Below are 18406 nucleotides of genomic sequence, written 5' to 3'. Positions count from 1 at the left end.
GATTATTGGTTTTAATGTCTGTGTCATTAGTTGTTGAACATTATCCGAGCCTGTTTTTAATGCGATATATTTACGTTTAATACTTTCCTTAGCTTTGACAAGCTCATCTAGAACAGTAGTTGCATCCGTCATGACTACGTTTTAAATGATAATATTTATTAATTGTATCGCCTTATATAAGCACATAAGTATCAAACCCAAAACGATAACGTCCGTTATCACGCCCACAATCTTTACAAATAACAACAAATGTAAACATCTCACGGTTCCAACATGTCATACAAAAATTTTGAAATTGTACATATGTCATGTCCCCTGAACAGTGCTCTTGATATACATGTTTTAAATTAGTTTCATCTTGTTTGAACAATACTATTAAATTTGCATTATCACGTATCAGCTGTTTAGGTACTTTTGAATAACTCTGAGCCAGATAAAATATATCAATTTTATTGTGGCGACCTCGAGAAAAATAATCTCTTATTACATTTTGTTGTTCTCCGATAACATCATCCAAGATAAAAATTGAGTTCGGTAAAACTTTCTCGGGTGGAATTACTTTATCATTCTCGAAAAAGGTAAAAATGTTGATACCATCAATACCGTCAATAATACGTTTCAGTAATTTATATTTCGGTTGTTCCAGCGTCTTGGAGTATATGTAAACGTTTTCAAATCGCAAACCGTTTTCATCGACAAGTAGAAAATACATCAGATTGGTTTTACCACAACCAGAGCTCCCAAGTACCAACGACCTTATCGTATTTGGGAAAAGTTCACCATGTCTCTGTTGAATTGTCTCGGGAGAATCAATATTATAAATTCGGAGTTTTTTCTCTTGTTCGATAAAGCGCATTTTTTTTTAATTTTTCACTATAAATATAGGTGCTATGTTAGCGATAGCGTCACACGATGTCTCACGTTCGTAAGCGAAACAACAATAAAGGCTCCGGTCTTATTAACTCTGTTATAAATCATTTACCCGTGGAATTACATTTACCTGGTTATAGGTAAGTCGCTACAATATATTATGACTAATAAATCCGTTTTAAATTTTGTGATTAATTGTTTTTAGATTTGCTGGTCCCGGAACCAAATTAAAAGAAAGACTAGCGCGTGGAGAACGCGGAATAAACCGTCTTGACGAGTTGGCCAGAGCCCACGATATCGCATACGAAGAAAGTAATTCACTAACCGATAGACACAGAGCGGACGAAGTATTAGAAAATCAAGCTTGGGAAGTGTTTAAATCTAAAAACACAGGTATCAAGGAAAAAGCTGCGTCTTGGCTGGTCACTACAGCCATGAAGGTCAAACGTAAGATTGGAGCTGGTTGCGGATTTAAACAAATGGTTTTGGCTGCTAAAAATTCGATCAAAAATAAAATTAACGAAAAAAATATAACTAAATTAGTAAAAACATGTCTGTCAGCTGCGAAAAAATCTAAAAAATCTAAAAACAAGAAGACTAAAACTCCAAGGATTATACCGATACCGAAAAAGGGCGGTGTTTTACCATTAATACCTATTTTTGCTGGTTTATCTGCATTAGGTGCACTTACCGGAGGTGTCGGTAATATAGTAAAAGTCGTGAAAGAATTAAATTCTGGTAAAAACACTCCTATTCATTTAGGCAAAGGCTTATATCTAGCACCTCACAAGGGTAGTTCTTATAAAATCGTAAAAGGTAAAGGTTTATACCTAGCACCATACAAGGGCGGATCAGTTAAGAAGAAGAAGAAGTCTAGGTCAAAAAACTAATTGTTACGTTACCCGATAGAGCGTTGTTCGATTATGAAGTTATAAAATACGCTGTCATGTTGAAAATACCTCATTTCATTGGCGTATTTTCTAGAGACAAGTTGCCACAACGTTTAAAAAATCAAGAGTCGGCTGTAGTTAATTTAGACACTGAAATCGGTACAGGTACTCATTGGGTAGCGTATAAGAAAATCGGAAAACAAGTTAAATATTTTGACAGCTACGGAAACTTACCCCCTCCGTTAGAATTACAGAAATATTTCAACGGGTGCAGTATCGAATATAATTACGATAGACATCAAAAATATAATACAACAAACTGTGGTCACTTGTGCTTACAATTTTTATCATGTACACTATAACGTTAACCGGCAACTCGAGTGAATTGTCATGCGACTTTTTTCCACCTATAGAAGTCAGTAAAAATGCTAAAATCTGTCTGCTGGGTTTTCAAACAAATAATTCTATACCTAATGTAAACGAAAAATGCAGCAAAATAGGAATCACAAATAATATCGCTGGTAAGCGTACAAGCGGAAGCTATACAATACCCACTGGATCTTATGAGTTGAAGGAAATCGAAGCGGCAATAATACGTGTATTACCTAATTCAGATACTTTATTCATGTTGAGAGCAGATAATATTACATTAAAATGCTCAATGTTTTGTAGCGAAACTGTAGATTTTTCCATGTCTGATAGTATAGGACAGTTATTGGGGTTTAAAAACCGTAAGTATGGTGCTAATGTCAATCACGTATCAGATGCGTTGGTCAATATTACTAAAACAAACTGTATATATATCGACTCAAATCTGGTTATGGGTTCATTCGTTAACGGTAAGCAGTGCCATACAATACATGAGTTTTACCCGAATGTACCTCCAGGTTATAAAATAATAGAGGTTCCAACACATTTGGTATTTTACCCAATTAATTCTACATCTATAACGCACGCGAGTATAATTTTAAAAAATCAAGACAACGAGTTGGTCGATCTGCGAGGCGAGCCAGTATCGATACGATTATTAATTCAAGACTTGTGATGGGTCTGAAATTTTGTAATATAAATAGGACTGCATATTATGTAAAACCTGTCAGTCGTATTAAAAACAGTAGAAAGGTAACAACTCCGAAGAAGAAGAAATATTCGAAACGTAAACAAGTTGATCATAGTCTAACAGCAGATAATTTGGCTTTTCTACGCTCGCTGAACGCTATTTAATATGGACGATTTGTATTTGGATGTAACGGCTGGATACACCGACGATTGTAAAATAACTCAAATTGACTATCATTCTTTTTTACCGTATTCAACATCTGCTCTTTCCAATAACGATGAGGTGCGTATTGCTCTGCATAACACAGAGTCTTATACTTTACCATGTGAGAGTTATATTTACATCGAGGGGACAATAATCAAACCTGTGGAAATAACTGACGAGATTAGATTCATAAACAACGGACTGGCATTTCTTTTCTCTGAAATGAAATACGAAATAAACGGTACTCAAATTCAGAAACTCGTCAATCCGGGTATATCGTCCACATTAAAAGGATATTGCTCGTATAATAAAACAAATATTTCATCGCGTCATAATGCTGCTTGGGATAGCGACATTAAAACTGCTAATAAAGATTTTATCGATAACGACCATTTTAACGGATGTATTAATCTTAAAGATTTGTTTGGTTTTTGTGAAGATTATAAGCGAATTTTAATAAACTGTAATCAGCAACTTATATTAAATAGAGCATCGATTGATATCAATGCCATCAAGCAGTTTAAAAATAATGAAGTTGTCGCAGACGCTCCTAAACTAAAAGACGTTAAAATAAACATAACAAAAATATTGTGGCGGATGCCTATAGTGAGAGTTAGTGACAGAGAAAAAATTAGACTGTTGAAAGTAATCAATAGTCAGAAACCACTGACATGTGCGTTTAGATCGTGGGAACTGTGTGAATATCCATTTTTACCTCAAAACACTTCGCATTCGTGGAAAGTGAAGACATCCAACAAATTAGAAAAACCTAGGTATGTAATAATCGGTTTTCAAACCGCTAGGAAAAATAGTCCGACTAAAGCAATGTCGTGTTTCGACCATTGTAAAATAAAAAACCTAAAGGTCTATTTAAACGCAGAAGTATTCCCCTATGAAGATTTTCAGTGTGACTTTACCAAGAATAAGATGGCGACATTATATCGCACGTATGCCGAGTTCCAGAAATCTTACTACGGACATGAAGATGTGAAACCTCTGTTGAATCGAGCAGATTTCAAAAATCTGTCTCCAATTATAGTTGTTGACATGAGCAGACAGAACGATAACGTGAAAACATCAACCGTCGACCTCAGGATTGAACTAGAAGCAGACGAAGCGTTCCCAGCTTCAACATCTGCATATTGCTTAATATTACATGACCAAATTATAAATTATAATCCATTTAATGGAGAAGTAAGAACCTTGTAAATACTTATTGTAAACCTTACTATTATTTTAATAAATAAAAAACTTTTTTTTAAGTATCACGCTTGTTTTATTTTCACATAAATTAGTCATACAAATATTAAAATAGACGTCGCTTAACATCACGTACTGGCGTCGGATGCTTGGCGAAGGTTGACTGAGATCGTTTGTGTGATGGCACTGGATGTTCGGTGAAAGTTGGGTAAGGTTGTGGTGGTGATATCGTCCTGAATTGGTAGAAAAAATCAGGCCCATCGTTTACCTCGTATGCCTGCGGGTTGCGAATCTCGGCTGGTGTCCGTGCAGGTCCATCAATATGATCTAGTGCCTGGGAAAAATAAATATAAAATAAATATTGTGTTTTTATTTTTAAAACTATGTTTATATAAATTACCTTAGCTAAAATATCATCCTTAGGCTGATTAAATCCATCACGTGCAGATGAATCGTCGTGTATGCTGAATATATTGCTGACCGGCGAATAGCTTGGCGACGTTGGTGTATCCATTTGACCATTCTGTAACTAAAATTGTATTAAATATTTTTTTACATGTACTACTATATTTATGAATTACCTCATGCGTCAACTGTTGTAACACAGTTTCAGCTAGTTGTACGGTTGCATACATTTGTATTTGACCGATCATGTTTGGGTAAATTTTCTCCGTTCGATCGTCTTGTACGTTTTTAATGAATATTAACATATCTTCTAAATTTTTCGGTGGTGATTTAAGGTGAGCAGATTTCTCATGTAGATACATCGCAAAATCGTCAAACTGCCTTGTAATTAATGGAGCAGTGTTTACTTCTTTCCGTACAATACTTTCGAAAATACTACATTCAAGATATTGAAGCTTAATAAAGTCCTCCCGATTTAACAGTACTCTGCACCCGTCCTGAGTTTTTGACTCTATTACTAGCACATTTTCTCCGCCATACACCATACTGGATATTTTATGAAATTCCGTCTCAAGAAATATGATGCGCTTGTACTGGACCGTATCTAATATAAATGATAAGATATGCCCCATCATAGAGAATATGCGTCTCAGGAAATCCGGCGATATTTTAACATGACGCGATGGTGTTAATAAATGAACGGTGACTTGAAAATTATCAGTAGGATCGACACCGACAAGTATGAATTTGCGTGCTGTAAAGTTGATCGTGTAGCTTGTGGTTTCGATGAGTTCAGCCGGTGGCGATGGTGGTACATACGTAAAGGTCTTCTTCTTGTATAATGCAGCGTTGTCTTCAATTGAACCAGCCATGTTTTTAAAAATTGTTTATTATAAAAATAATAAAGACTTGGAAAAATTGTAAACACTTAACAAATATAATAAAGACGGAGGAGAATCGTACGTGTGTACACTTGACGACAGACTGATTGAATGCCGACTCTTGCGGAGCCTATATAGTGTCCGTTTCACATTCACGTGTTGTAGATATTTCTCATATTAAATAATATAGGTTTATTTCATGATTTTCGGCTATTTGATCGTTTTCAAAAAAACCTACACCGTACTCCAAATGTAGACATACAGTAGATATTTCTGAATTATATCAATAATCGTTTATTTCGTGATTTTCGGCTATTTGATCGTTTTCAAAAAAACCTACACCGTACTCCAAATGTAGACATACAGTAGATATTTCTGATTTATATCAATAAGCGTTTATTTCGTGATTTTCGGCTATTTGATCGTTTTCAAAAAAACCTACACCGTACTCCAAATGTAGACATACAGTAGATATTTCTGAATTATATCAATAAGCGTTTATTTCGTGATTTTCGGCTATTTGAATAAATCTACACCGTCATAACAATAAATATATGCGTCATACGATATTTAATAATAATATATGTTTATTTTTAATTTCACACTCAACGTTGATAGTAGTAATTACTGATAAGGAGATTTATACACCGCACACGTTACGGATAATCGTTATCACTAATGAGGAGTTAATTACTGATAAGGTTACGGTAGTTGCATCAGATGCTGATAGTAGGAGTTAATTACTGATAAGGAGATTTATACACCGCACACGTTACGGATAATCATTATCACTAATTAACTGATGGTGCGGAGGGTGCGGAGGGTGCGGGGATCAGCGGTCTGAACTCCCCAAATGATACTACTCGCTTCAATGTATGACAAAACGTTGGTGTTATACAATAGGTACACTATTTGCATTGTCACAACTCATTTTTTACTAATCACTAACTTACAATTAACTTACTCGCTCATGTTACACTTACTTTATACTACATACTTACCATAGACACTACACTTTACATAATGTATAACTTATTTCAATTTCGTTACTGCTGTCTCTGATTAGATATTGGTTTTTTTCTATTTCATTTATAATACCTATGCTCACAGCTAATAATTTCTATACATTATTTATTTTTTTGTGCATTTTGTGCGTACACTACTCCTATGTACAAAACTCAACTTCTAATTCAATATTTCTCATTTCATTTCAATTGAACACTAACACACGTGCCTAGAGTTAGAGTAATGAATTCTACGGATTACTTTTGTTTGTGTTTCTTATGTACTTAAATACACTTCAACTCAGTGTATTTAAACAAAACACTTTGTATTCTACATTGTAATACATTTTGCATTATGCTACTCTTTTTCATTTTTTTACACCACCACATTACTTTTGTTGACATTATGTGTGAGCATCAATTAAATAAGACTCTGTTGTTGACACTTCTGAGAACATCAACAATACACCAATGTATGCGCTACAAACATGTACCTACACAAGGATTAATCGATTTCAATTTTGTAAAATAAATCAGAAAACCGTGTTACTTTGTTACAGAACAATGCGAGAAGTGTGGGCTGGAGAAAACGCTCCCGGCAGAGATCCTCAGTTGCTTCCAAGGAGAGTGAGAATGCATTTTGTCGCCGACGGAAATGTGGACAGGAGTATTGTAGGGCCCGCCACTTTAAGTGCGAGGAAACAAGCCCGAATCATTTTTCTACATGCTGCAATAACGGTCTGATGGCCGTTTCAGGACCGCGTGTGTTGACACCTGCACCGCATTTACTACAGAGGTTGTTGGTTGAAGATTCGGTAGAAGGTAGACACTACCGAAATAACATCCGCCGGTATAACAACACTTTGGCATTTGCTGCTTTCTCCACCGACCTCAAACACACGGCGCTTGCCAGGTCGGGGACCGAATGTGTTCACTGTTCATGGGCAGGGATATTGGACAATAAGTAATGACTTGATCGGGAACGATCCTATCCAACGCAGATTCTGCCAGCTGTATTTCGTCGAATCCGGCGAGGCAAACCGGATTCGTAGGGACCAGCAGCAATTACTGCCTGCCGCACACCGTCTATTGCCAAGTGTACTCGAAGACTTAGACGGGCTGTTACGGGACATCAATCCATTCGCACAGGCTTTTGAGTAGGTAATATATTTAATTAATTTTACTGAACAATTCACATTTGCATTACACTACACTATAGACAAATCATGTTCACATTGACATTTAGTTTCTCAAAATCGGCTAGCAAGTACGCATGTCATTATTCCAATTACCAATTGTTATAATTAATTACACTATTTGATTAACCTTATCACAGTGTAGATTTACCTGCCTACTTAAACTAGGTATACATTTTGGTTGTGTATTTTTTACTTTGTTTGCATTCATACATTTTCAATTAGTTACAAATACTTACTTTAATAAGTAACTAGAAAAAGATAAATTCTTATTCGCAATCACAACACATTATTTCCTAAATATATTAACAATGTTCAGTCACAAATTAAAAGTTAATTTTATTTTGTTCATTTTCAGTTACGGATACAGATTAATTTCTCTTAAAAGTATTCATATACTTGGTAGGTACACGGAAAATTCTTTACATACACTGCTTTTTAATATATACTATGCTACATAAGTTTCTGATTGATGTCAAGTGCTGGTTCTCTATCCCAATAATTGTTGGTCAGCAATTACATATACTAGCGTCATTACGCTTCAATGTATGACAAAACGTTGGTGTTATACACTAGGTACACTATTTGCATTGTCACAACTCATTTTTTACTAATCACTAACTTACAATTAACTTACTCGCTCATGTTACACTTACTTTATACTACATACTTACCATAGACACTACACTTTACATAATGTATAACTTATTTCAATTTCGTTACTGCTGTCTCTGATTAGATATTGGTTTTTTTCTATTTCATTTATAATACCTATGCTCACAGCTAATAATTTCTATACATTATTTATTTTTTTGTGCATTTTGTGCGTACACTACTCCTATGTACAAAACTCAACTTCTAATTCAATATTTCTCATTTCATTTCAATTGAACACTAACACACGTGCCTAGAGTTAGAGTAATGAATTCTACGGATTACTTTTGTTTGTGTTTCTTATGTACTTAAATACACTTCAACTCAGTGTATTTAAACAAAACACTTTGTATTCTACATTGTAATACATTTTGCATTATGCTACTCTTTTTCATTTTTTTACACCACCACATTACTTTTGTTGACATTATGTGTGAGCATCAATTAAATAAGACTCTGTTGTTGACACTTCTGAGAACATCAACAATACACCAATGTATGCGCTACAAACATGTACCTACACAAGGATTAATCGATTTCAATTTTGTAAAATAAATCAGAAAACCGTGTTACTTTGTTACAGAACAATGCGAGAAGTGTGGGCTGGAGAAAACGCTCCCGGCAGAGATCCTCAGTTGCTTCCAAGGAGAGTGAGAATGCATTTTGTCGCCGACGGAAATGTGGACAGGAGTATTGTAGGGCCCGCCACTTTAAGTGCGAGGAAACAAGCCCGAATCATTTTTCTACATGCTGCAATAACGGTCTGATGGCCGTTTCAGGACCGCGTGTGTTGACACCTGCACCGCATTTACTACAGAGGTTGTTGGTTGAAGATTCGGTAGAAGGTAGACACTACCGAAATAACATCCGCCGGTATAACAACACTTTGGCATTTGCTGCTTTCTCCACCGACCTCAAACACACGGCGCTTGCCAGGTCGGGGACCGAATGTGTTCACTGTTCATGGGCAGGGATATTGGACAATAAGTAATGACTTGATCGGGAACGATCCTATCCAACGCAGATTCTGCCAGCTGTATTTCGTCGAATCCGGCGAGGCAAACCGGATTCGTAGGGACCAGCAGCAATTACTGCCTGCCGCACACCGTCTATTGCCAAGTGTACTCGAAGACTTAGACGGGCTGTTACGGGACATCAATCCATTCGCACAGGCTTTTGAGTAGGTAATATATTTAATTAATTTTACTGAACAATTCACATTTGCATTACACTACACTATAGACAAATCATGTTCACATTGACATTTAGTTTCTCAAAATCGGCTAGCAAGTACGCATGTCATTATTCCAATTACCAATTGTTATAATTAATTACACTATTTGATTAACCTTATCACAGTGTAGATTTACCTGCCTACTTAAACTAGGTATACATTTTGGTTGTGTATTTTTTACTTTGTTTGCATTCATACATTTTCAATTAGTTACAAATACTTACTTTAATAAGTAACTAGAAAAAGATAAATTCTTATTCGCAATCACAACACATTATTTCCTAAATATATTAACAATGTTCAGTCACAAATTAAAAGTTAATTTTATTTTGTTCATTTTCAGTTACGGATACAGATTAATTTCTCTTAAAAGTATTCATATACTTGGTAGGTACACGGAAAATTCTTTACATACACTGCTTTTTAATATATACTATGCTACATAAGTTTCTGATTGATGTCAAGTGCTGGTTCTCTATCCCAATAATTGTTGGTCAGCAATTACATATACTAGCGTCATTACGCTTCAATGTATGACAAAACGTTGGTGTTATACACTAGGTACACTATTTGCATTGTCACAACTCATTTTTTTACTAATCACTAACTTACAATTAACTTACTCGCTCATGTTACACTTACTTTATACTACATACTTACCATAGACACTACACTTTACATAATGTATAACTTATTTCAATTTCGTTACTGCTGTCTCTGATTAGATATTGGTTTTTTTCTATTTCATTTATAATACCTATGCTCACAGCTAATAATTTCTATACATTATTTATTTTTTTGTGCATTTTGTGCGTACACTACTCCTATGTACAAAACTCAACTTCTAATTCAATATTTCTCATTTCATTTCAATTGAACACTAACACACGTGCCTAGAGTTAGAGTAATGAATTCTACGGATTACTTTTGTTTGTGTTTCTTATGTACTTAAATACACTTCAACTCAGTGTATTTAAACAAAACACTTTGTATTCTACATTGTAATACATTTTGCATTATGCTACTCTTTTTCATTTTTTTACACCACCACATTACTTTTGTTGACATTATGTGTGAGCATCAATTAAATAAGACTCTGTTGTTGACACTTCTGAGAACATCAACAATACACCAATGTATGCGCTACAAACATGTACCTACACAAGGATTAATCAATTTCAATTTTGTAAAATAAATCAGAAAACCGTGTTACTTTGTTACAGAACAATGCGAGAAGTGTGGGCTGGAGAAAACGCTCCCGGCAGAGATCCTCAGTTGCTTCCAAGGAGAGTGAGAATGCATTTTGTCGCCGACGGAAATGTGGACAGGAGTATTGTAGGGCCCGCCACTTTAAGTGCGAGGAAACAAGCCCGAATCATTTTTCTACATGCTGCAATAACGGTCTGATGGCCGTTTCAGGACCGCGTGTGTTGACACCTGCACCGCATTTACTACAGAGGTTGTTGGTTGAAGATTCGGTAGAAGGTAGACACTACCGAAATAACATCCGCCGGTATAACAACACTTTGGCATTTGCTGCTTTCTCCACCGACCTCAAACACACGGCGCTTGCCAGGTCGGGGACCGAATGTGTTCACTGTTCATGGGCAGGGATATTGGACAATAAGTAATGACTTGATCGGGAACGATCCTATCCAACGCAGATTCTGCCAGCTGTATTTCGTCGAATCCGGCGAGGCAAACCGGATTCGTAGGGACCAGCAGCAATTACTGCCTGCCGCACACCGTCTATTGCCAAGTGTACTCGAAGACTTAGACGGGCTGTTACGGGACATCAATCCATTCGCACAGGCTTTTGAGTAGGTAATATATTTAATTAATTTTACTGAACAATTCACATTTGCATTACACTACACTATAGACAAATCATGTTCACATTGACATTTAGTTTCTCAAAATCGGCTAGCAAGTACGCATGTCATTATTCCAATTACCAATTGTTATAATTAATTACACTATTTGATTAACCTTATCACAGTGTAGATTTACCTGCCTACTTAAACTAGGTATACATTTTGGTTGTGTATTTTTTACTTTGTTTGCATTCATACATTTTCAATTAGTTACAAATACTTACTTTAATAAGTAACTAGAAAAAGATAAATTCTTATTCGCAATCACAACACATTATTTCCTAAATATATTAACAATGTTCAGTCACAAATTAAAAGTTAATTTTATTTTGTTCATTTTCAGTTACGGATACAGATTAATTTCTCTTAAAAGTATTCATATACTTGGTAGGTACACGGAAAATTCTTTACATACACTGCTTTTTAATATATACTATGCTACATAAGTTTCTGATTGATGTCAAGTGCTGGTTCTCTATCCCAATAATTGTTGGTCAGCAATTACATATACTAGCGTCATTACGCTTCAATGTATGACAAAACGTTGGTGTTATACACTAGGTACACTATTTGCATTGTCACAACTCATTTTTAACTAATCACTAACTTACAATTAACTTACTCGCTCATGTTACACTTACTTTATACTACATACTTACCATAAACACTACACTTTACATAATGTATAACTTATTTCAATTTCGTTACTGCTGTCTCTGATTAGATATTGGTTTTTTTCTATTTCATTTATAATACCTATGCTCACAGCTAATAATTTCTATACATTATTTATTTTTTTGTGCATTTTGTGCGTACACTACTCCTATGTACAAAACTCAATTTCTAATTCAATATTTCTCATTTCATTTTCAAGTCGAAAATTTAAGCATTATTTCATATACACAGACAGAAAGATAAAATATTACACACAAATTATTATAAAATCAATATATTTATCAAAATATAATAAGTACGTTACTGTAATGTTACAGAATTATAATTTAATACACACAAAAAAACTAGATACTTTATTCAAAATTTACTATTTAACGTTATTATAATGTTATTGTTGTTGAAAAAGAAAATGCAAGACATAACAATAATTTATATATAATAATATGTACTATCATATAACATGTTATTGTAAGTAATTACCAGCTGTCTTGAATGCACTACAAATAAGTACCGCCTAGTCGATTGAAACTTAAAAAAAAAAAGGAGAAATATGTTTTTCATTGGTGCGCTGAGAATAATACCCGTTTCCTTCTTTATTGTTATATTGTTATATAAACACACTTGTTGAAAATAAAACGTATTCAGTACGTCTTTGGTCTCTAGTTTGTTTCACTATACACATTTTCGATTTGAAAAAATGTATCCGGTATATCAATTCATTTTCGAAAATGAAATTTTTTTAGTACACACATATATTTATAAAAAAGGTAAAGGTTAATGTCATTAATGTCGCGGTTGTGTAGCTATTATTATAAATAATTATAAATTATATTTTAATTTGTTATAGGTTTATACAGGGAATATTTAGTGCTCGAAGATGATATTGTCAATATTTGTGGAAATTCAGTAGACCAAAACGATGTACTATTTACAAGGGTACTTAGATCTCAACGTTATTACTCTGAACCAAAACTTTACGTCGAAGCTTATAAAATGACAAACCGAAAAAAAAGTGTAGCTTTTACTAAATGGATATTTGGACATTTAATGCTTTATTTACGGGAAAATGAAACATTATTTTCCCAAGTAATATAAATTTTTAACCATTATAATAGCAAACGTTGATTTATTTTTTTTTTTTAGACTGTACAACAACCGTGTACGTCGAACGTTTTAATAGAAGAAATTAATATGTCAAACGGACTAGAATTATTAGGATCACCAATAATTGTAACAACGGAAGAAAATTTGGTAAATATAAACATATATTATAATATTTATAATTGTTAGAAGGATTTTATTGATAATTTTTTTTTTTGTTTACAGACAAACGACAATATCACAGATGTTGTTTTGGAGACGCGAGACTCACATCCGCAGCAATACCTTCAACGACAAAGTGAAATTGTTACCGATCCTGTTACTACAATACCTACAGATTACGATTCGGTAATTTAAAAATGTTTCTCCAAATGATTTACAATATTATATTTGCATAATCTACAATTACTAAATAGATATTTGGACATTTAATGTTTTATTTACTAAAAAATTGTCATAATATTTTATAATATAATATTTTTTTTTACAGCCAATCGATACGGATATCACTGGAAATGTTGTTTTGGAGCCGCGAGACGCACATCAGCAGCAGCAGCAGCAACACTTTCAACGACAAAATGAAAACAATACTTTTGTTTTTGATTCTATTGCTACTATACCTACAGATTACGATTTGGTAATTTAAAAATTATAAGATTCTTAAACGATTTACAATATTTGCATAATATACGATTACATTGTATATAAATCACGACAAACAATTTATCTGTAGATATTTAACAACTTTTTATACTTGTAATATTTATGTTGTGTACACACAACGATACGACGATGGTACTATATGATTTAATATAATATATATTATTATTTTTTTTTCTATACGATCAGCGATATTACGATGATAATGGTTTTCCGAGAAATGAAGTGGAAGACTTTGATGATGAAAATTTGCCAATTACAAATCTTTCAAGTATCAACAAATTATTAGAAGATCCGTTAGTAGAATTAAGCGAAAAATTATGTAAATGTCACATTTGCCATGATGAGTACAAAATAATAGATTTTACATTTAATTTGGATTGTGGACATATTTGTTGTATTCTGTGTATGAGTAAATTAGATAAAAATTCTTGTTGTCCATTTTGTATGTCTACAAAAATAGAATTTTTTATAGTTATGGATTATGTTACAAATAGTTTTAACATGCCGACAGAAAAATTAAAATGGCTTTTAATAAAAAGAGATGAAACCGATAAAAATGAAATTTTTAAATATTTAAAAACACGAGCTGACATTTTAGCAAATAATAAACGATTAGTCCGATTGCTTAAATTGTAATGTTCAAAATATTCGTAATTATTTTTATATGTCAATAGTGTTTAATTATGTATCGTAGACATTTATCGTATAATATTTTATATTAAATAGTAATTGTATAATTATTAATGACCTTTTATTTTGATATTTTATAATAAGTCTTATAATATTATTATTTTTTTTCAATCAGGTTCAGAATTTATTTATATTATAATGATTGTAATTACATATTTGCTGAATTGTATAATGTTTTCAAATATAAAACAAAATTAATTTAATTTTGAATTATTCATAATATATTAGAAATTATGTTACAAATATTCTACTATACAAAGGTTTAAAGACATTAAAATTAATGTTAACATTAATAGTGTATTATGGCGGTAAAAACCACACGGTCGTTGACTGCTGTAATGCGATAATGATTAATTAGAAAGTGGGCCTTTAAAACTTAATAGTCTATAACTCTGTACGCAATATGGTAAAATTTATAGGTTTTCGTACGCTTGACACGGTATCGTTATCGACAATCGTTTTCTCAGTAACGACTAACGAGGTGCAATATTGTTTAACAGAATTTATTGCGCAATATCCATGTTAAGTATATCTTAATAAGTTATTTATACATAAAGACAACAACAACGACGACGAATTAACATTACCAATAAAACACGTACAAGAAAAATTTCTTGTAGAAAATATTCATTTATGCAAATAATAGACGAAAACTTAAATATAAATAAGTATATCATATTATTTGATAATATAATATTATTATAATATTTAATAACAATGGATAAAAAATATAACGAGTACGGTGGGAGAGGGGTAAACGGTTTACAATTTTTAAAATATTTAAAAATTAAAAATTTAATATAATTTTTTTTTTAATTTTTAATCATCTTAAAGTTTTCTTTTTTTATATTTGTTTTTGAATTTTAAAATACCTGTTAAAACATTATCATCGTCGTTGTCGTCGTCGTCGTCGTCGTCGTCATTGGTATCGTCATCGTCTTTTTCTAATTTTTTATTTGGATTTAACAGTTTTGAAACTTTATTTTTTAAATCTGCAACTTGTAAATCTACAAATCTATCATGTTGAGTAAACGTGGTCTTTGATTTGTAATGTTGAGACCAATGCGCTATACAATATACCAGTCTAAAAACCATAACCATAGAAATAGTCTGACTCGTTGTCATTTTGTCAAAACCGCTGTTTACCATAGAATAATTATTCCAACGTATCATATATTCGTTTACCGAACAAGTTAATTCGTCTGCTGTGGGATTTTGTAAAATATTATATTGTTCAAAAATATCAAAATTATCTACTTGTTCCAATTTATGTTCTGAAAAAATAACACTACGATCTAAAAGGTTTTGTAACATTGGTAGCGATATTACTATTATTTTATTGTTTATGCAAATCGGTTCCGGTAACGATACTATTGTCAAGACATAATCAAACATATTATTTCCAATACATAATCCCATTATTTCTAAACACATGGCTAGATATTCTTCGTTGTAGTACGGTAATAAATTTCTAGTGTAAAATTGTTGAACCGTCGATATTAAGCCTTCCCATGATTCCAGAGATACGCTCATAACTCATGTGTTTTTGTCACAGGTCAATAACAATGTTTTACACGTTGTTGTAACGGTATTTTATAATCGTTATTGTTGCGCGACAATATAAACTCCGTGATCGGTGTAAGTTTTGCAATTCGAGTTTTGATAAATTGATAAACGTTTACATAATCTCGCGCCGAAGGTGTTGCTATTTTACCTCCGTAATTATAATACACTATTGTCGATCGGTATTCGTAATAAACAATACTCACGGGCCGACGACAAACGGCCGAAAAGTTTTTACCAAAAAAACTGTCCAATTGTTTTACTAAATCGATTAAAGATAAATTTTCTAAAATTTTGTCAGTATATTCGTGAGTGACACACCCACTGTATACAATATCGTACATTGATTCTCGCGGAAATTTTTGCCAAATATACATAAATAAAACAGTGCGTATTATCGATACCATGACAGATTCGGTTAATATTATTTTTTCGTCGGATCGCGATTCTCTACGTAAATATAGACCGTTTTGAATACGACACACTAGACCATTGGAATCTGATGATAAATCTGTATCGGATAACGTATATACATATCTTGTTTTATTTGATTGTTCATTATACGCGATTGGTATTTCTGAACTTGAATTTTTAACATTTGAACCAATGTCATCAAAATTATTTTCGAAAACAGACGATGCGTCGTCGTCGGTACGTGCACAATTAGAATCTAATGACTCGTGCATATTCGCCGAATCATATAATAAACAATTGTTTTTATACAATTATTTCGTTTCTAATTATCGTCCTATATCTATTGCGTATAAGTTGCACGAAATAGTAAAACCTAAACGTAAAAATTTAGGGTTTCGAATCAAACGATTCAACAGTGAAAAAGATTATGAACATTTTCGCGTCAACAATTGTGACAGTTTTGGATGTACGACTTCCATACGGTCGGCTATAGAACAATTGTACTACGAAGGATATACACACGTTTTCAACATGCGTGGTCCTTTTGCCCAAATCTGTAAAATCGCTAGATTGTATAAAATAACAGTATGCGATAACAGAATGCGACGACACGTCGCTGACCAATATTATAAAAAAATAGAAATCGTAAACCGTTCAGTGTAATAGATTGCAATATTATAGTGTTATAATATATATATATTATGTAACTATAGTGTATTAAAAATAAAGTTTTTTTAACTTGGTACGATTTTTTACAATTTGAAGAAAACGATATAAAAGATTTATAACAACAATGACGTCTACTGAACAATATATAAACGTTCCTCAAATTATGGATAGACTAACAGAATTAGTTTGGTCAATATCGAGAAAAACTTATATGTTTACGTTTAGTGAATTACTCTATACGACTGTATCGTTAACAGGATCGTTCTTTTTACTAATATTATTGATGCCAAAATTTATAACGTTTTTATTTCTGATATTAATTTGCATAGCAGTGGGTATAGTATTTCATGCGTTTTACCGAAAAACCAAAGATAAACCTGAATCTTTACCAATTATTGTAAAAGATCATTATAAACCTAACGAAAAACGGTCATTGAATGCAGAAAAAGTAAAACTGTTAAGAGAAACTAAAAAGGCTACGTAAAATATAAATATTATTTTATTATAATGTATATTAATATATATAAAAAAAAAAATAACACTAGAGAATTATCAATATAGATATAGATTTTATAGTTTTATTCACATTTTATAAATATTATATTATAATATACAATATATATATATAAAAATAACAATAGAAATGTTATGAATTATATATTTTTACAAAAATATTTGTAGTTTTCTTAATTTTGCCAAACTGTTGTAGTTGAACCGCCGATATTTTTTTTATTTTTAAAAATCACTGCGGTCGGACAGGTTACTTGATTGTTTAAATTATTAAACAGTCGCCATATGTCAGTTGTCAAACACCGAGCAATACATTCGTCAAAATTTTTCAAGTTCATTTGATTGTAATATGACAATTCTGCATTCATTATTTCCACAATCGTAGGCATATTGAATAATAAATTCAATACAAGTTTACGATCTTTTATGTTTTTAAAAAATTCGTATTTCTCTCGCAGTTTGAACACGTCTAATATACGAAATTCATTGAAATCATGATTTACAATCTCTAAACCAAACATTATGTCTGGATTTTGTTTTTTGAAAATTTGCCATTCGTGTTTTGGATTTTTTACAATAAATTCTTTACCAATGACTATTGAAGAATTTTTGTGTTTTATAAAATTGTTAGACAATCTATGTTTGGGTA

The 18406-nt window shown here is 32.5% G+C and overlaps 1 protein-coding gene across 2 annotated transcripts; it reads right to left on the bottom strand.

Annotated features, from left to right (window-relative positions):
* Window positions 1-4295: 4295 nt before the first annotated feature.
* On the bottom strand, window positions 4296-5648 carry LOC132937176 (uncharacterized). Of its 2 annotated transcripts, XM_061004003.1 has the most exons (3): window positions 4806-5648; window positions 4625-4747; window positions 4296-4558 (listed from the first exon to the last, which is right to left on the bottom strand). In XM_061004003.1, the coding sequence occupies exons 1-3, from the start codon at window positions 5499-5501 to the stop codon at window positions 4331-4333; spliced, it is 1047 nt and encodes a 348-aa protein (XP_060859986.1). In that variant the 5' UTR covers window positions 5502-5648; the 3' UTR covers window positions 4296-4330. The 2 variants fall into 2 exon arrangements, with proteins under 2 accessions (XP_060859986.1, XP_060859985.1); XM_061004002.1 differs by having other exon boundaries at window positions 4296-4747.
* Between the last annotated feature and the right edge of the window lie 12758 nt (window positions 5649-18406).

The sequence above is a fragment of the Metopolophium dirhodum genome, chromosome 1 (genome assembly GCF_019925205.1).
Source record: "Metopolophium dirhodum isolate CAU chromosome 1, ASM1992520v1, whole genome shotgun sequence".
Taxonomy (NCBI): Eukaryota; Metazoa; Arthropoda; class Insecta; order Hemiptera; family Aphididae; genus Metopolophium; species Metopolophium dirhodum.
Note: the sequence above shows the minus strand (reverse complement) of the source record. Positions and strands in the feature narration are given on the sequence as shown.

Bases quoted from the DNA above. Each gene is read 5' to 3' on its own strand.
- LOC132937176 (XM_061004002.1), bottom strand. From the start codon at position 5,501: ATGGCTGGTTCAATTGAAGACAACGCTGCATTATACAAGAAGAAGACC. The intron at 4,748-4,805 runs GTAATTCATAAA...TTTTAGTTACAG, and splicing joins TACAACAGTTGACGCATGAG to AATGGTCAAATGGATACACC.